Source organism: Neovison vison, chromosome 13, assembly GCF_020171115.1.
Source record: "Neovison vison isolate M4711 chromosome 13, ASM_NN_V1, whole genome shotgun sequence".
NCBI lineage: Eukaryota > Metazoa > Chordata > Mammalia > Carnivora > Mustelidae > Neogale > Neogale vison.
Window position 1 is genome coordinate 10,952,526 of NC_058103.1, and position 20,275 is coordinate 10,972,800.

At 44.9% G+C, this 20,275-nt stretch overlaps 1 protein-coding gene across 8 annotated transcripts in view; it reads right to left on the reverse strand.

Annotated features, from left to right (window-relative positions):
• Positions 1 to 5,576: 5,576 nt before the first annotated feature.
• UNC79 (unc-79 homolog, NALCN channel complex subunit) overlaps positions 5,577 to 20,275 on the reverse strand; it is a 240,734-nt gene continuing 226,035 nt past the window's right edge. For all 8 annotated transcript variants that reach the window (XM_044230469.1, XM_044230471.1, XM_044230474.1 and 5 more), the window contains 3 exons: positions 19,043 to 19,120; positions 8,527 to 8,568; positions 5,577 to 6,780 (listed from right to left, as the gene is read on the reverse strand). In XM_044230469.1, the coding sequence (XP_044086404.1) occupies positions 6,580 to 6,780; positions 8,527 to 8,568; positions 19,043 to 19,120 (321 nt within the window). In that variant the 3' untranslated portion in view covers positions 5,577 to 6,579. The remainder of the gene's footprint in view (positions 6,781 to 8,526; positions 8,569 to 19,042; positions 19,121 to 20,275) is intronic.

Genomic DNA, 20,275 nt, shown 5'->3' on the forward strand with positions numbered 1-20,275 from the left:
GTCTCTCGGGCTGAGGGAGCCGAACGCAGATGGCGCGGTCGAGGTCCTGGCGGGTCTGGGGGCTGGCTTGGGCTGCTTCCCCAACAGATGACTGCAGGGCTGTACTGGGCCCTTCTAGTCTCTGTGGGTGAGCTTCTGTCCCGCCACGGCTCCAGAGGCAAATGTCTGGACCGCAGCAATCTCTTCTGATCACGGGGACTCTGGAGTCTATACCCGCGAAAAGGGGGTGAGAGGGCTGGGGGTTCCGGGGGGCTGGTTCTGATAGGAACTTCTCTGCAGCCGAGCCTTCTCCTGGCCCACGTTTTCCACCGTGCCAGGCTGGGAAATGTGGTTTCCTGGAGAAGAATAGAGAACATATCCATTGATTATTTTCAAAATAAGATCCCCCTTACAACACAAGGATGTGTTCCTACCGTGTGAGGTTCAGAGGACGACAGGATCTGCCGTGGGGAGGATTCCCCATCTCCCCTTCAAGCCGAGAAGCATGGAGGGAGCCTTGAGTCACCATGCGAAGCCCGGCGGGGACGGCCGCACTCAGAACTGGAGGCGAACTCCCATTGCGAGCTGTGATTTCGTTCCAGCAAAACAGCAGCTATCACGCGGCATCACAGTCGGAAGGCTACGAGGCTGCGAGAGCGTTGGGTGCTGAGCACGCCTAGGAGTGGCGAGCGTTCCTTGAAGGCTGGCCACCATCCTGGGTTACAGCTGGCTCTGCGCTAGGTCCCCAATGCATGTCACCTCACTTGCTCTCTACAAACCGGCTGCAAGGGAGGAATTACCATCTCCGTTGGACTCTTGATAAAATAGAGGTTTAGCAAGATCAAGTGATGTGCATGGGGTCAGAGGACCGGTCCACAGCCACGTTTCCAAACGACCTGGCTGTCGAGACTGCCCTGTGTCCCCGTCCTTGACATTGACATCCACCCGGCCTGGCCCTCAACCCCATCCATGGTGAGCCCTCTGGGTGGCAGGCTCTGGGTACGCCCCACTGTCTGGAGCAGGCCCGATCCCCCTCTGCCGAGCACCCTCCCCCCCGGCCATGCACCCCTGGCTCAGCGGTGTGATTGTTCTCACCTGGAGTGTTCCTGTCCTTCACGCTTGATTACTTGCTGGTTCCTTTCTTTTCCAAGTGGCCACTTGAAGGAGAGGAAATCAGGGCGTCTGCCAGGCAGCCCCGGGAGGCTCCCCTCTCCACCGGCCTGCTGGTGGGGCCTGTCTGGACTGCATAATTAAGAAGCCAGCTCTTTGTTCAGCCAAATCCGAGGCTTCTGCCAATGTCCTGCTCGCCCTGCCGCAAAGAGCTGGAACCAGGGCCTCACCCGGCACCACCTGCTGACCCCCGGTTCTCGGGGGCTGGGAGAAACCGGGAGGCAGCAGGTGGGGGAATCTAGCCCTGACCCAAAATGAGGTCAAGCGGATAGGTGGGCGTGTGGACGGTCAGGAGCCCCAGCCAGCAGCCGTGCAGGTGGGGGCAGAGGAATGACGCCGGAGGGACGGGCAGCAAGGCTGCTAGGGGCTGACAAAACAGCCCCAAGTCCTACTGCACTGCCGGCTTGCAGATGGAGCCCATAAAACAGGAGGTCAGTCTTAACTGGGTGGCAAACTCACACGCCCGCCCGGCAGGCGAATGTGGGAAGCCAGCAAGGCCTCGCCGATGAACGTAGAGGCAACAGGATTTTGCCAAAAGGCTTTTGGGGTCTTCCTGCTTGGGAGGCAGAGATCAGTGGTGGGACCTGGGTGCGCCATCACAGAGATTTCAAACCAAAACGAGAAATGGAAAGTTGAAGCTCATCCAATTAAACATGCCGTGGGCCAAGGTCAACCAGTAGGCCAAGGTCTGCCAGGTGGTGACTTCGGGTCCACAGTATTCTATCTTGTCCGTCAGGTGAGTAGCAAAAGACTCTACCTGTCATTAACTCTCCGATTACGTATTAGAAGGAACTAGGGGTTTTGGAGGTATTCTGTTCTACGTCTTACTGAGTGACTTTTGTTAAGTATTGTCTCTCTGTGCCTCGGTTTCCTCATCTGTAACATGGGGCTGATAACGGAAGTGCCTTCCTCCCGTCACTTTGTGACAATGAGATGAGATGCTCTATCTGCAGCCCTCCTGTAACCCTGCAGTGAGGGTTACGATGACCTGGAGACGGGTGTCTGCAGGGCTGAGCCAGCTCCCGGCAGGCCCCCAATCTAACGATTCATCACCATGCTCTTCAATGCATACATTTTTATTCTTTACCATAGAACTATTATATTAAGTGGAAACTAAATGAATTCCCCAAAGCAAAGGAGAAAATATCTTATCAGAAGGTGACGCTGGCTTGATGGGAATTTATGATAAATGATCACTAAACAGAAACATCAAGATACAGCTGCTCCCAGGGAAGCCCTCAGACTTCTCCACCCCACACTCTTGGCCCATGTGAGCCCAAAGAGCAGAAAAAGCAAAGAGACATTAACCTTTACTCAGGGGAGCACTGACATGAAGTCAGACGCCATTTGGTCCTAATGCTAGTATAGTCAGTTGCATGAACTTGGAGAAGTCATATAACCTCTGGGTCTCAGTAGCCCCATCTGCAAAATGGGAGTCACAATGTAGGGGGCGCCATGAGGAGAAAGGGAAACCTGTGTAAAGTACTCAGGACTTAGTAGACACTCAATCCATGATGGCTCTCCCGGCTTCTCTCGAACCCTCTTCAAGAGGCTTCCTGCATGTCGCTCCTGTCAGTGGAATAAACCAACCAGCCTTTTATGAGTAAGACTTCAGCCATCTCTGAAAGGGATCAGCTCTTACAAAAACACTGGTCTGGTACTAGTCCACGGAGCTCCAACCACTTCCATTACTGTCAAAACACTCCATCTGCCTGATATACACATTTGCAAATTAATTCTACTAAAGGAGTAATGCGACATGATCTGCGCTGTCCAGTTATCCCCAGGAGCCCTTCAGCCCCAGCTCAGGAGAAAGTCTTGGTGAATAACCCATCTTCTCCAGTCTGATCCAATCCTTATTTGGTCTGCAGTAGCTTCGAAATGGAGTTGTTGCAAGCACTTGACCTCAGATGAAACCCTCTGGGAAGAGATTCGGTGAAAACATCCCGGCGACGGGGAGAAGGACAGGGTTGCAAAGAGAGGAATCCTGCACGGTGAAGACGGGCCATCCTTGGCTATCGCTGTCATGTTTGCCTTTATGGCCTTGTAGGTCTTGCTTCTGAGGGACTAGCTGGAGGAAAAAACCAGGTGAATCTGCAGCTGTGAACTGTCCCCCCGAATGGTCTTCCTAAGGCTACCCTGGTCTTCCTGGCAGTCTCCTAGTGCCTTCACAGTCTTCTCCCCATGCGCGCTTTCCATCACCCAGGCGCTGGGTAGATAGCTCCATTTATAGATAAGGAAAAGCAGATGTCCCGAGGTTTAAGAACTTGTCCGAGGTCACCCAGCTAGTAAGAGGCATGTCCGTTGCACACAATCATAGAATCTACACCTTTGCAGATTTGGGCTCAGTCTCCCCTTGGGTATCTCAGAATGTTCCGTTCGCACTCTGAAGTCAGTAGGATTCCGCAGCCAAGGGAGACCTGAGCCTACGCCTTGGCCCTTCTCCAAGCCAATGATCCTTACAGGCCAACTCTGGATCAGGTAGAATTTGTTGGAGTCTCTGTGCCCTCTGCTGCCGTCAGGCTGCCACGTGAGGCTGGGCTGTGGTGGGCAGTGGTTGAGGGCAGAGTCCTTAGGGTTAGATGGCCTGTGGTCAAGTTCCAACACTGCCTCTCATGAGCCGTGTGACCTTGGGCAAGTAGATTTACCTCCTAGGCTTTAACTCATGAAGAAGAATAGGAAGTCATCACTTGCCCCGCTTACATGCTGCAGGCATCGCTCTTTCCTCACATTCTTTTATCACCTCCACAACCCTATAAAGTCAAATGCATCCTTGTCCCCACTGTACTGATGAAGTATTAGTGAAATTTCAAAAGCTCTGAGGTGGCAGAAAGCTATGGCCACGTGAGGGTTCGACTCTCGGTTTCCCTCCGTGGCCAGGGGTTGGCAGACTTTTTCCGTAAAGGGGCAGATGGTCAATAATTTCGGGCTTCAGAACCACACATCTCGTTCCAGCTCTTTCCCTCTGCCTTTGTAGCACAAATGGGTCACAGACCCCACGTACATGGTGGGTGTGGCCGGTTCTAATAAAACCTTACGAAAACCAGTGGGTTGACCCCCGATCTAGGTGAATGGCTTCTCCTCTGATTAATGAGAGCCAATCCTGCTCAACTGCCATCTGTCCCTGCTTGTCCTGACTCTTCTTCTAAGAGCCTGAGTCTGACTTGCTGGGGGGTGGGGAGGGTGGCTGACACAAGGCCAGAAGAAGAAGCCCACCCTGGGGGATGGGCCGGGGGACAGTGTAGGCCAGAGAAGAAGCGTACTGGTCTGGATAAAGCAGGGAAGTGGCAGGGTCCCAGCAGGGACAGTATTTAGGTCCGCTTGGCAGGACAGCGGGTCACAGTTCTCAGGGGCAAGGAGACAGACCTGCCTGGGTCTGGCCAAGACCCCAGATTGTGACTGGGGTAAAGCAAACATTCGGGGGACCAGACAAGAGGGCTGAGTTGAGGGGTCCCCTCCAGCCCTTTGTGGCGGGGGGATACAAATATAAAGAGAAACTGAGGCAGCAGTCCGTTGAAAGAGCCAGGATTAAAGAAGAGCCTGTGGAAGACTTCGGACCTTGTCTATCTACTAGTAGGACGGGGCTGCCTGCAGCAGAACTCAGGATGAATGAAGAGCGGCGTCATCAAACCCCCCACACGGAAAGAAGCCAACGCCTCCACCCCTGGCCTGTTTCCATTACTCCCTCCAGGAATCACTGCCCAAAAAGAAAATGTCACAGTTCAGCCCTTACTGAGCCCACAGGAGAGCTCAGAAGACCTGTTGCTTAATCGAATCCATTCTGTTCAAGAGACATTAATTAAACTGGTGGTGAGTGCCAGACCCTGGGGATACAGAGACAGGACATAACCTCTAAGCTGTCACAGTTTACAAGTGAGATAAAGACACACACAACTTTTATAGAAGTCAGAACGTTGACGGAAGCATAACCAAGCACAACGGGGAGCATCCTAGCCAGGGGGAGGCCTGTCGGAAGAGCTCCTACGTCAAACAGGAAGAATGATCATTTCTACATCCTTCATCTTGGGACCGACTGGTTCTCCTCAAGTTCTCATAGGGGTGAAGCTCTACCACCCAGATGTTCTAGAACTCCCGTGAAACAAACATTTGAGGATTTGTTTTCCCCTGAGAAGCATGAAGGTATCAGGTTTCCCAGCAGAAAAGAGTCCTCTTCATAATAACTAACACAAAGAAAGAAAGAAAGAAAGAAAGAACATTGCCTCAAGCCCTCAAGGTCCTTCCTGGAGAATAGACTTCAAATAAATTGTGTATCTCTCTTACCAGATGACCCGAAAGAAAGCCTTTTCCTTTCAACAACTGTACTTTAGTTTTCAAGGAAGTTAGAAGTTTTTAAAATTTACAAGCCACATATAAACTGATTTTTAAAAAACCCCAGGCTCACAAAGATAATAAAAAAGTGCATTTAATAGCATGTCAATATACAGCTTAAATGTATAGTAAGTCTTCTTGTTGTCAGTGCATTACAGGATAGAGAAGATAAGTATGATTTGTGAATGCACAGTCAAATGCTAAGTAGAAGTGCTGATAAATCTTGGTGCTCTTACACTATTAAAATCCCGTTTTATGAAACATAACTCCAGGTGCAGTGCTCTGTGCCAGCGTGGGGGGTCGTCTGGTCCAGTACGCAATCTACAGTTCTAAATTGAATTGTATACAAGTGTTAACAAAAGAATAAAATTTATTATTCACAAAACTAAAGTGGTTCTCAGTAAGCTTACAAGAAAGTACAGCCTAGAACGAATGAGTTGAAAAATTAGTTTTAAAAATAATAAAACTTACTGGACAGTTTTGGAAAATGATATTATAAAACAAAGAAAAAACAATTGGCACAGTTTAACCACCTAATTTCTAAGTGCACTTTGTAATGGTCCTTGCAACCTGCCACTTTTCCCAGGATAATGACAAAAAGCTTCAGTCAAGTGTCACTGGCTTACGGTGACGGGTTTTTTTTTTTTTTTTATTGCATTGCCAAGAGTGGATTTTAAGAAAAAACACTACAAAGGTTTCAAAAACCCTATTTATTCTCTATCATCAAAAATAGCAACGGGGGACTTATACAACTTTTCTGTGAGTACCCACCAGTCTGTTGTTTTTTTATTTTTTTTTCTTAAAAAAAATAGAAGTTAGTTAAAGAAAAATGATTTGGTTTCTTAAAAAATAATGTAAGGAAACACTTAATCAGATATAGCCCAAGGAGTCATCAGAAAGATGTGTAGCAAGAAAGCTTCATTTTTTTGGCCCTCTCCGGCCTTTGCACGTCTTTTTTTTTTTTTTTTTTTTTACTAAACTAGAAAGAGAATGTACAGTACCGATATGTTCCCCAACCTGCTTGGATCAAATTGTTTTGTTTTTTTTTGAAACCCATTATTGCTAAACCAGAGTGTTGACACTGAGAGCCGAGGAGTCCGCTCATAGAGGATAAAACTGAGAGGCCGCGTCCGAGGACTGGATCTCCACCTGGGCCATTTTGAACTGGGTACACTGGAGCCACTTGCGGAGAGCCACGAGGCCGGCGCTGCTCGGGGCCGAGCCGGGCAGTGTCCTTAGGCTGTGGTGGTTCACGTTGTTCTGAATGGCCTGGAGGCGAAGCTGCAGTCCGGCCGATAAGTGCTGTTGAGGAAGGGCGAGACAGCGGGTTTAGTTTCTCTCCCTTGCCGGTCCGGGCTCCACCCAAGGGAGCACCAGCCCGGGCTTCTCCTGCAGGCAGAGCCCTCCCGTGGGCCTCCAGGGCCGCCGGGCCTCAACACAGAGGCCAGCTCTCACATCTGGCGGCAGAGAGGGCGGGGACGCGGGCCAGGGCCAGGGACTCTAAAGTCACTCTGGCCCAGATCCGTCCACTTAATGCCATTCCCATCCCGACCCATTCGCTGATAAGCTGGGTGGGGGCAGACACACACACACATACACACACACACACGCACGCACGCACAAACACACACACACACACACACACACACACACACACACACACGTGCGCCATCCCCCAGGAGCCGGTCACCACGCAGGCTCTGCTGCCAGCTCCCAGATCCGAGCTCCTCTCTGTGGACGACTCAGGGATCAAGGTTTTTCCATCTGTTTGGCTTTTCTCCTGGGCAAACTGGGGACGGTAACCTCATGGGGTTTTCCTTTAAGGGTGAGTTAATGGAGGGTTTAGAACAGAAGCGGGCACATAATAGTTCTTCCTTGCATTTTAATCATGATTATGGTCTCTCTGTTCTCATAGTACTGCCCGAGAAGAGGCCAGGTTGTAAGCTCTGTTGGCCTCGGGTTTCGATTTCCCGAAGGCAGAGTGGGGGGGACACGGGGCAATCCGTTTTCACAGGTTTTCAGCAGTGCAGGCACCCCCACCTGCGGCCCCAGATGGCACCAAGACCATGATCTCTGACTCAAAGCCTGAAAGTCCGTGTTGATGGCTGCACTTCTGTCTTGGTTACTGCAGACCTTTGAGGTCAGCCCCCTTCTATCCACTGACATCCCTCCCTGATGCTGAGAAAAAAACCAGCAAGAAGGTTTGCATCTCTGCCCCCTGCTTGCCCTGTGCTCCCAGCGCTGTAGACAGAGCCCAGTTCTGGGTGGAGCAGGGGGCTGGCTCCGCCATCATCAGGCCCCAGGGACCCAGGGACCCTGACTAGTCATGGAGGACGTCCGGCCCAACAATGACGATGTGTCACTCAAGGTGGGGCCTGGCGATGGGAAACGCACTTGGATAGGGTCCTTCCTTCCTGGCTGTGGGGCCCAAGGCTAAGTGACTCTTCTAACTGATTCCATGTTTCCTCATAGGTAGAACAAGAGGGGCAGGGCCCTTCCCTTCTGGCTCAGTTCTGTCATTCATTCAATGTTAGCGTTTCTTAATAGAATCCTTCCTGTCACAAAAAATCCATTTTATTTTTCTTTAAAGTTTATTTAATTGATTTGACCCCCAGCATGGGGCTTGAACTCACGACCCTGAGATCAAGTCACATAGTCTATGGACCGAGCCAGCCGGGGGGCCCAAGGAAAGTCTATTTCAGCGACCAGGAGAGAGCACGGAACATGCCTGGGCTCAGATGCACAGGGGTGTCCTCGGAAGGTAGGACAGGCCTGTATTCTAGTCAGGAAGCGAGCCTTGCTCAGACTCGGATCCCCCCTCCACTCATACCCTCATCCACAGCGGATAGTACGACCGTGGCTCCCGCTGTCCCCTCGGCCTGCGTGCCCATTCCCTGGCCCACAGAGCCCGTGCTGTGCCACCCCCTGAGGCCGGGAGCAGGGTGAATTCACCTTTCTCCACAGCAAGTGGAGCGTCAGGGAGCCCTGTTCACGGCCTGACCTTGTCTGCAGGGAGCTGAGCTTCCGGTCCACCCAGGGATGACTTACCTTGATATTTGACTGAATCATTGGCAACCACATAGGTATCAGCTGTGTGGAGAAACACAGAAGCCGTGTTATTCGAATTCTCCATCCCCGCCCCCAGCAGCTTCGGCTACGGCTCGGGAAGGCTGGGCACACAGAACCCCTGTAACATCACCAAAGGGATGGGCCCCTGCTGCGGAGTTATCCATTATCGGAAAAACATCTTTCTGAGGCCAGACCCTGCTGAGCCAGTGGCACTGGGAGGTTAATGAGTGCCCCTGCGAGTGGCCGGAACACATGCTCTAGAGTAAATGACTGATTGTCTCTTGAAAGCTACCACACACAGGAAATGAAATGTGTATTTATTTAATTAAATCCTCACTTTCTTGAAATAGCATTTCCTCCATGAGGATCTCTAAACTTGAGTCCCCCCGAGTAGGACTCTATTTGCCCGTAGTTGTTAAGGAGATCTCCCTGGGAGGTGGCTAAAAAGCTTCAGCGGTATAAAAAAGCATGCCCCGAGGTCGCCTGGCTCTGATCTGGAAGGTGGGGGACAGCAAGACTTGGGCCAGAGGTGTGGACGCAGGCAGGTGAGCAGAGGGTCCCCACCCCCGCAGGGAGCAAGGCACTCAAACTGCAGGCATGTGGGGGCCTCGCCCTCCTCCGGCCCCTCTGGTCCACCCGACCCCCTTTGCTGTGTCCTTCCTTGGAGCTCACAGGATGTCCAGCCCAAGGGCCTCCAGCAGTGGCTCTCCTCTCCCTGCTCTGATCTCTCAGCCATGGTTCAGCCCTCTGGACCACAAGGTCATATAAATCTGGAAGTCTGGGACAGAATAGTGTTTCCCAGAGGGTGCTCCACAGCTCTCTGATTGGTGGTTAAATGGGGCAGGGGGTGTACTGGTTCCGGTACGTTTGGAAAGGCTAAACACAGCACTGCTCAGATCTCTAACACCCGAATATGCGTCTTATCTCTCCACTCTGCGTTCCTTCCGACCCTCTATTCCTGTTCAGTAGAGGAGTACAGTGGCCATGCACTCAACCGTGCCCTCCCCAGACAGACGCTGTAGTCCCTACCCACACTGCCTCAGAATGTGACCTTATTTGGAAGAGGGATCGATGCAGAGGTAATGAGTTAAGATGAGGTCATTCTACGGTAGGGTGGGCCCCTTATCCAATATAACTGATACTCTTAGGGAAAGGGGAAAATCTGGACACAGGCCTGCTCACTGACAGAGCCCCATGCAAAGATGAAGGCAGAGGTCTACAAGCCAGAGAACGCCAAAGATTGCCCACCAATCCCCAAAGTGAGTTCGGGGGAGGATGGAACAGGTTCTCCCTCACAGCCCTCAAAAGGAACAACTCTGCTGACCCCTTAAGCTGGGACTTCTGGCTTCCAGAACTGAGGGGTAAGTTTCTGTGTTTCAGCCTAGGCCGTGGGACCGTCCCAGCAGCCCTAGCCACGAATACAAGGGCACACTCCAGGAGGCGAGGCCCACAGGTGGTGGAGTGCAGAGGGAGGTGGAGGTGGGAGGGATTCAGGTGATGCTGAAGCCTGAGGTTCTCAGGAGGTGGGTCACGAGAAACAAGTTTAGCAAAGTGGAGGGGAGGCTCTTCACCACCCACCCATGATGACCTGGGATTGTTTCCAAATCTAGTATAACTTCTGAAGAGGGGAGCCCCGTTCACTGCGAGCAGAACTGGGCTCCAGAAAGATCATCATGGCAACAATTTGCAGACCAGGGTGAGGAAGGGTGTGGAGAGTGGAGGCTGGGGGCCGGGGGTGGAGCACGCTGCCTCGATGGTCCAGGTAAGACCAGGGGTGGCTTTGGAGAGGAAGAAGGGTGATGCCTACAGACACAATCTGAGAGACCCCCGGTCTGCTCTTTGGAGCGAGGAAAAGAGCAGAAGCTGAGGTTTCCATCCTGGGCAAACTGGAGGGGCTCTGCCAGGAGGAAAATGAAAGAACCAGCAGGAGGCCTGCTGGGATGGGGGACAGCGTACCAATAACCTCTCTGTTCACTAGTCATGGCCACAGGCTCATCAACACACACACACACACACACACACACAACTTGGTGAAGTGAGAAACTACATTTCTCTCTATGCTTTTCCTCCCAAGACTCAATCTGGCTATTGTTTTGCTTTGAGCATTCTGTCGAGATGTACAGTTTGCCCGTTTCACTGGCACTGACGCTCACTCACAAACACAGCCACGCAACACTCTGTCTCTAGCACGAATGTTGTGTTTGGAACAGTGTACGGTGTAATTGGACTAAAACTCAAAATATCAGAAAATACAAAAAAAATTTTTTTTAATCAGAAAGCGACATTTTCTCCCTGCTTCCTCCAACCACCAACCTTTGTAACAAACTGGGATTACAAAGGTCAGTGGCAGATAAAGCTATGCTCTCTGGCCATTAGCAGGACTGGCTCATGTAAACATTCTGATTGGGAAAAAATAAACTAGTCTGACCACTTCCTCTTCAATGTCTATAAAGAAAAAAAAAAAACAAAACAAAGAAAAACAACTCTGAGGGTCCTAGTGTCTACAAACTTTTGTTGAATTTTGACCTATTTGATAAGGAGCAGGGCCATATGCTTCTGGGTATTTAGGAAAGATCTAAACTAAGCTCCTGTTAAGATACTGAGGGACCAAGCAGGGTAGGAGCCAGGAAGCACTGAGTACACTGACCCTGGGTGGACACCTTTCCCAGAGCTATTCCTGGGGCTCAAAGCCTATATGAGGCAATCAAGGCAAATAGTGAGGTTGGTTTTTTTTTTTAATTTATTAATTTTGACAGAGAGTAATCACAAGTAGACGGAGAGGCAGCCAGAGAGAGAGAGATAGGGAAGCAGGCTCCCTGCTGAGCAGAGAGCCCGATGCGGAACTCGATCCCAGGACGCTGAGATCATGACCTGAGCCGAAGGCAGCGGCTTAATCCACTGAGCCACCCAGGTGGCCGGGAGGTTGGTTTTTGAAGTGTCTTTGCTATTAGCCCATTTATGAAACATGTGACCATATCATTCTAATATATATCTGCAAAGGACCTTCAGGTTTGTCATTTGTGAATCTCATGACTAAAGCCTTCAAATTAAATCTCATTATTGATAGCATTACATAATCTAACAGTCATCCTATTTCAGGAATGCTAATTTGACTTACTGAGTAACATTCATTTCCACTCCCTTTTGCTAGTGGCTCCTACAAAGCTGTCAGTAAGAATTAGATGTTATTTATTCTGGGTTCTGTAATGTGATAATAAAGTTGGCTAAGGTTTTTTTTCCCTCTTCAGAAATGATATCCAGAAAACTGAAGGACATTTAAAAAAATAAGTTGTTTTTCACCAAAATAAAAGTGATACTTTCCTCTTATATTGCTTTATGCTACAGGATAAAGACTTTCTGCTCAGGTAAACTGCATTCATTTCACTCCATGCTTGTTCCAGTTCTCAAAACTAAAATTAGGTGTGAAACTTTCTTCTTCAGCAAAGATGGAGTAACAAAGACCAGATTTACCCTCCTGCCTGGAACAATTAAAATTTCAGATAGAGTATATGAAACAGTGGTTTTTAGACCCTGGGCATCAGGGCATTTCAGTGATCCCCAAGGGAGAGGAAACAAGGTAAGTCCTACAATTATCCTAGCTTACTGCCTAGAAAGCTTGCAGGACCTGGACAGAGCCTGTCTGTCTTCCTGAATTAAAGAGCTGGATCAGGGAGCCCAGGGGGGCCGAGGTGTGTAGTTTGTCAGGCAGAGTACTGGAGAGGAGGGAGCTGCACAGAAAGGGAGAAAGACAGCAAGAGAGAACTCTGAAGATCTGTAAAAGGTTCCCATTGAGTCGTCAGCCACACACTGACCAGTGCACACACGTGAGAAAACTACCCAAGGCTGAAGAAAAAAACAACCCCAAAAGATTAGAGTGGTGACCACACAGTGCCAACAACAGTTGGTATTCCCACAAACTAGTGAGAGTAGGCAGGTTTTTTTAATTTGAATTCTTTCTTTTTAAAAAGATTTTATTTATTTGTTTGACAGAGAGAGACACAGCGAGAAAGGGAACACAAGCAGGGGGAGTGGAAGAGAGAGAAGCAGGCTTCCCGTCTAACAGGGAGCCTGATGTGGGGCTCGATCCCAGGACCCAGGGACCATGACCTGAGCCGAAGGCAGAGGCCCAATGTCTGAGTCACCCAGGTGCTCCTACTTTAAATTCTTTAACTAACAGAGTATCAAGTACAATACTCAGAAGGCTATTACTTAGTGGCAAAGAAACATTAGCTCTAGAAAGAATGCAGCTCTGGTCACCTGACAAGGCTTAAAAGCAAATATCAAAAGGAAAAAACTACCTAAACAATTTAACAATATCACAGAACACAGCTCAAAAAATATTTTTTAGAGATACAAAAATATCCAGCACCCAGGAAAGTCAAATTCAAAATGTCAAGAATGGAATAAAAAATTACCAGGCATGCAGAGAAGCAGGAAAAGATGACCTATAATGAAAATAAAAATCAATCAACTGGAGGGGCGCACTTGGGTGGCTCAGTTGGTTAAGCATCCAACTCTTGATTTCAGCTCAGGACATGATCTCAGGGTTGTGAGATCAAGCTCCACATTGGGCTCTGCCCTGGGCATGGAGCCTACTTAAGATTGTCTCTCTGCTTCTTCCTCTGCCAGCCCCACCCCCCAAAGTAAATAAAAAGAAAAGAAAAAATGAAAAAGAAAAATAATCAATCAATTGGAAAAGATCTCAAAATGATACATATAACAGAATTAGTAGAGAAAGACATTAGAACAGTTATTATAACTATATTCAATACGGTCAAGAAGGTAAAGGAAATCCTTAGTATGTCAAGTAGAGGCATAGAAGGAAATATTTAAAGAAACAATAGCTGACATTTTCCAAATATAAAGAAAACTATAAATTTATAGATCCAGGAAGCCCCACAAACCCAAGCATAAGAAACATGAAGAAAATTATACTCAGGTGTTTCATCATCAAATTACTTAACAATAATGGTGAAGAGAAAATCTTAGAAGCCAAAAAAAAAAAAAAGAGAGAGAGAGAGAGAGAGAGAAAAGGACATACTACATACAGAAGAAAAAAATTAGAATAATAGAGATTTCTTGTTGGAAACAATGAAAGCAAGAAGACAGTAAAGGAGCAACATCTTTGAAGCACTGAAAAAAAAATCCAACTTTAGAATCTAGAATTCAATACCCAGTGAAAATACCTTCCAAAAACAAAGGCAAAGTACATACTTTCTCATGTACAAGAGCAAAGGAATCAATCACCAGCAGACCTGTGTAAGAAATGGTAAAGGAGGGCGCCTGGGTGGCTCAGCTGGTTAAGGGACTGCCTTCAGCTCAGGTCATGATCCCAGAGTCCTGGGATGGAGTCCCTCACTGGGCTCCCTGCTTAGTGGACCTGACCTTTTCCCCTTTCATACTCTCTCTCACTCTCTCTCTCAAATAAATAAATAAAATCTTTTAAAAAAATAGTAAAGGAAGTCATTTGAGCAGAAGAAAGAAGTTTAGATCTATAAAAGGAGGGAAAAAGACTGAAAATGGCAAGTATAAATATGGCAATAATAGCAAATATAAATAAATACTGAAAAAAATGTTAAGTCTCTAAGAGATAATTGACTGCCTAAAGCAAAAACAATAAGAGTGTGTGATTTGGTTTATAACATATGTGGAAGTAAAATGGATGACAGTAAGAGCACAAAGCCAAGGATGGAAATCCACCTATATACACAAAGTGGTATATTACTGGAAGGTAGACAGTGATAAGTTAAAAATGTATACCATGAACTCCAAATCAGCCACACAAAAAAACAACGAAAACATACAGCTAATAAGATAACTAAAGAACACATGTCTACTTCTAAATAACTCATGGGAAAAGAAGAAACCAAAAGGGAAATTAGTAAATATTTTGAATTGAATGGAAATGAGAATATCTGGAAGAATGCAGCTAAAGGAAGAAATTTAGAGCACTAAACATTGATGATAGTACAGAAGTTTCTCAAAATAACAACCTTAGCTTCCTTTTCCTTAGAAGAGGAAAATATAGCCAAAATTTAATCGTTAACATCTCAATCCAGCAGAAAGTAAATGGAAAAAAAAAAAAGAGAACAGGAGACAAAGAACAGATGGAAAATACAGAAAACAAATTGCAAGATGATAGTGTTAGACCCAACAATGGCACAAAACACATTAAATGCAGATTGTTTAAAGACACCCCCCCAATTAAAAGGAAGGGATTGTCAGACTGGATTTAAAAGAAGTGCAACATCTAGCTACGCACTGTCTGTAAGAAATATACTGTAAACATAAAGTCACAAATAAGTTAAAAGGACAGAAAAAGATATACCATCCTAACACTAGTCAAAGAAAAACTACACTTCCTTTATTAATATCAAAGTACTGTTCACAGCAGAGATGATTACTGAGGATAAAGACAGCCCTTGAAAAATTCATTTCATCAGAAAGACCTAATAATCTTAAACATTTATGCATCTAATAACAGAGATTCACAATACATGAAGCAAAAACTGGTAAACCTGAAAAGATGAATAAACAAATCCACAAGAGATTTTTGGATACCCCTTTCAACAGAGATATTTCAATACCTCTTTCTCAGTAATAGAATAAGTAGATAAAAGGAACGACATCAAAGACTTGGACAACACTACCAATAACCATGAACCAAGCAGCATAGGACACTATACCCAACAATAGCAGAAGACACATTCTTTTCAGTGCACACAGGGCATGTACCAACACAGCCTATAAAATCAGTCTCAATAAATTAAAATGACTGAAATGATATACAGTACGTTCTCGGACCATGAATAGGAACTAAAAACCCATTAACTAGAAAATCCCCAAATATTTGGAAACTAAATAATATGTTTCTAAGTAACCAAAAATGAGTCAAGAAAAGAAAGCAAAAAGGAATTTAGAAAGTATTTTGAACTGACTGTAAATGAGAACACAACATATTTCATTATGGGATGCCACTAAACCAGTGCTTAGAGGGAAACTTATAATAGATGAGAGTGAATTAAAGCTAAAGTAATCAGAAGGGAGAATATAATAAATAGAAGTCAATGAAATGAAACACAGAAAATCAGTGAAAACAATTCAAAAGCTGGTTATTGTTGTTTTTCAATCAAAAACTCACCAGAATTCATATGTCTCTATACAGACTGACCAGAAAAAAAAAAAAAAGTCACAAATCACCAATGTCAGGAATTAAAGAGGTGGCATAACTACTGATCCTACAGCTCTTAAAAACATATTATGAACAACTTCGTGCCAATAAAATTGACTACTTTGATGAAATGGACAAATTCTTTGAAAAACATACACTACCCCAAAGATCACTCAAGAATAAGCAGAAAATCTAAACAGCCTAATATCTATTAAAGAAATTGAATCTATAAGTTTAAAACCCTTCTGCAAAGAAAATTTTAAGCCCAATTCTATCAAATTTTCAAGGGAAAAATAACACCAAATCTATACAAAACTTTTTCATAAAACAGAAAAGGAGGAATACTTCCCAAATCACTCTATGAGGCCATCATTACCCTGATACCAAAACCCAAAATATTTATTGCTAGAAAAAAAAAACTACAGTCCAACATCCCTTATGAACATCAATGTAAAAAATTATTTTAAAATGTTAGCAAATAGAATTCAGCAAGATATAAAAAGGATAGATAATACGCATCATACCCAAGTATGGTTTGTCCCAGGAATACAAGATTGTTTTAATATACAAAAATCAATCCATAAAATTTACCTTGTTAACAGCCAAGAAAGAATAGTCAAATAACCATCTCCATAAATGTAAGAAAAGTATTTAAAAGGTTCTACGTTTATTCCTGACAAAAATTCATAGCTGACCAGGAATTGAAGGGAACCTTGTTCAGTTTCGCAAAGAATACCTATGAAAAACTGATAGCTAATATTTAATGAGGAAAGATGGATGCATTCTTCCTCAGATCAGGAACAAGGCAAGGTTTCCCACTCTAATGACTTCTATTCAACTTGTACTAGAGGATCTAGCCAAAGCAATGTGACAAGATAAAGAAATAAAAGGTATAAAGACTGGAAAGGAAGAAAGAGAATTGCCTTTACTTGTACATGACACAATTGTCTATACAGAGAAGCTGATGAAATCTGCAAAAAAGGTACTAGCACTAATAAATAAGCTTAAGAGCTAGCAGGGTAAAAGATCAATATAAAATCAGTTGTATTTCCAAATACTAGTAATGAACAATCAGCAGTTTGGATTAAAAAAATACTACTTATAATACCCTAAAACTATTATATATGTAGGGGTGAATTTGGCAAAAATATGCTAGTTCTGTATATGGAAAACTACAAAATATTGCTGGAAAAAAGTTAACAAAAGCATTTTAAAAAATAGGTACACTATGTTCATAGATCAGAAGGCTCAATACTGTTAAGAGCTCACTTCTCCTTGGATTAGGCAAAGATCTTTTAAAATACAACATCAAAGCATGATCCATAAAAGAAACATTTGATAAATGGTATTTCATCAAAATTAAGACCGTCTACACTTCACAAGACACTGCTAAGATAATGAAAAGACAACTACAGAGAACATCTTTGCAAATCCCATCTCTGGTAAGGGATGTATGTCTTAAAATTATAAGAAAAAAATCCATCCCAATTTAAAAATGTTGGCAAATAATTTTAACAGACATCACCAAGCAGATACGTGGATAACAAGTAAGCACATCAAAAGATGTTTAATGTCACCTGTCAATAGGGACATGCAATTTAAACCCATAATGAGATCCCAGGACACAATCTGTAGGGTGAATAAAATGGAAGACTGACTACACAAAGTGTTGACAAAGGTGTGTAGCAACTGAAATGCTCACACACTGCTGCTGTGAATGCAACAGGGCACAATCACTTAGGAAAACAGGTTGTTGATTTCTTGAAAAGTTATACACCCATCATATGGCCTGGCCAGTCTGCTCCTCGGCGTCCAACATACATGAAAGCATACAACTACACAAACACTTGCATGTCAATATTCATAGCAGCTTTATTTGTGATAGCCCCAAACTGAAAAGAGCCCAGATGTCCATTAACCGATGAATGGATACACAAAACATGATACAGCCACACCATGGAAAGCTACACAGAGAGAAAAAGAAATGATCTGTTGATACATGCAACCAAATGGATTAATTGTAATAGATTTCTGAATGAGAGAAGGGAGCAAGGGGGAAGCTTAAGTATTCTATAAGTCCACTTATATAAAATTCTAGAAAATGCAAACTAGCTAATAGTGACAGAAAAGAGACCAACAGTTGTCTGCGGATGGGGAGGTAGGATACATGAATGGTGGCAAAGACAGACTAAACAGGATATGGGAAAACTTTAGTGGGAGGAGGGATATGTTCATTACCTTGATTATAGTAATGTTTTCATGGGTGTAATACATGTGAAGACTTAGCAAATTGTACACTTTAAATATGTATAGCTTACTGCATCAAAATTATACTTTTAATAAATTTATAAAAAATAAAGTCATGTATGGTCATCTGAGAGTCAGTCATAGAGTTTCTCTCATGGTGTTGACTTTTGCTGTGGACTAGCAAGCTCTATCCAGCCCATTTGAACCAGGGGCTTTGCAGTGTTCTGATGACAGTCAAGTTTTCCCGGAAAATGGGTTGCTTTTCTTCAGCATTATGGGAGTTAACTTGACAAGTGAACTTTATGCGAGAATAGGGTCAACCAAGGCACAAAACAGCAAGCAAGCTATAAGGTGCCAGACTGATGTGCTCGGTGTGGTGGAGCTTGGTGATGGTGGCAGAGGGAACGGAAAATACACACACAGGTAAACAGCAGGTGGAACAGGTAGAGGAGGGAGGAGAATCAGTGAGAAGAAGAGATGGAAGGACCGGAAGGAAAGGAAGAAGAGGGGAAGTAAAAAAGATAGAAAAGATAGAGAAACCAAGTTCTTCTTTAGTCTATTTTTTTTTTTTTTTACCATGTATGCCTCTGATGTCTTTGGGCAGGTGACGAATACTTAAATTACTTTCATACACTAAACAGTGATTTATTATGGTAATATTAGAAACAAAATTAATTTACCTTAGAGAAAAACACTAGCTACCAAGTTCAGCAATGAAAGACTATTTTCCTTGGATTTCTGGATATCCTGCAAGGTGGGGCACCCCCAACCAATTTATATAAGATCATTTTCAGATCAATGCTGTCCAGTACTATTTTCATGACTTGTCTTCACGTTCATTCATGGTCCAGCATCTCTCACCTAGCTAGAGTCAGTCACAGTGGTAAAAGTGAGCAAAAATATCATGATAACCATTTGGGGAAGGGCGGTTACATGAGCCTGAAACCTCTAGTCCCTGACTCTGAAAGTCAAAATCAAATCAGTTTTATTTTCCTCTTCAAAGGCACATTCCAAGTAAATCCACATTAGTTTTTAGGAGCAAGAAATGGTCTACAAAAATCATTAAGATTTTCCTACCTTGACAAAAATTGTTGAATTGCATTCTTGTAATGCCTCCATCAAACTGATCACATGGAGACACACCATTTCTACCATCTGAAACAACAAAGATGAAAATCAATTCCATTCCCAGTGATCCACACACCTTGAAACCTAGTCTATAGCCACAGGCAACCCATGTCCTGTGTCTATGAGGCTTTTGGGCACAATGACTGAAGGGGACCCCAAGGGATGGTGTTTATTCACCCCTGAACCTCAACTAAAAACCAACTTAAAAAGCTCCAGAGGTTTTATAATTATCATGCCCTCCTTACCTGACTCAGGGCTGCCAGTGGGATTTGGGGACTGAGCTCACTCATCTCTACTGCATGAGATTCATACCAGGGGATACATGCCTTCTCCTCCCCTCCTTCCAACGACAGAACTTGGCCCTGGGTCCTTTTCTCCATCTCGACCCTTTCTCCCCAGTTTCTTCACCTGAAGTGACCGTTTAACTTATTACACACCTGTCTGTGCGGCTTTGTTCTCTACAGAACAAGGTGGCCACATTGATGACAGTTCAAAAACACAATGCAGAGGACGGCCCTCCTCAGAAATTCGTGAGGCTGGATTTTGAATGATCCCGGTGGGGCAGGGGGAGGTTATCAGGCTGGCCCATAGAGTTTAACAAATTTTTCAGGATAAAATTAATTCAAACTCAGTAGCATTTTTGGTACAAAATTCATTTGTAACAGATTTAATTCTAACATTTGTATATCAAAGAGATTCGGAGAGGAGGTAAAATGACAACAGAAGGACACCAAATCTCTACTTAAGGTCCCATTTCATTGTCTGTAAAGTAACAGAGCAGAATGCTTGATCTCTAAGTTCTCCTTAGACAGTCTCAGACTCCATGATCCAAGAAATGTTTATCTCAGAACTGTCTGTGTACCCTAAAATTGTCACATAAATTTCCTTTAAACTGAACTAAAATACCTCTCTCCATACAAATTGCTTTATAACATCTGCTTCTCTAAAGACAAGGAAGTGCTTCACTGAAGGAGATGTATAATCCCCTTTCCGACTAGAGCCGAGAGAAAATGTTTCTCAGACTAGTATCAATGAATCAAAAGTCATTTCCGGAATGCCTTTTGTGGACAGTGCATTGTTGGGTTTCTGGGCACACTGGAATCATCATTATGACGTTCTTCAGATCCCCTGCCCCTCACAGATGAGAATTCGCCTGATAAAGGCCTCATAGCCAAGATACTA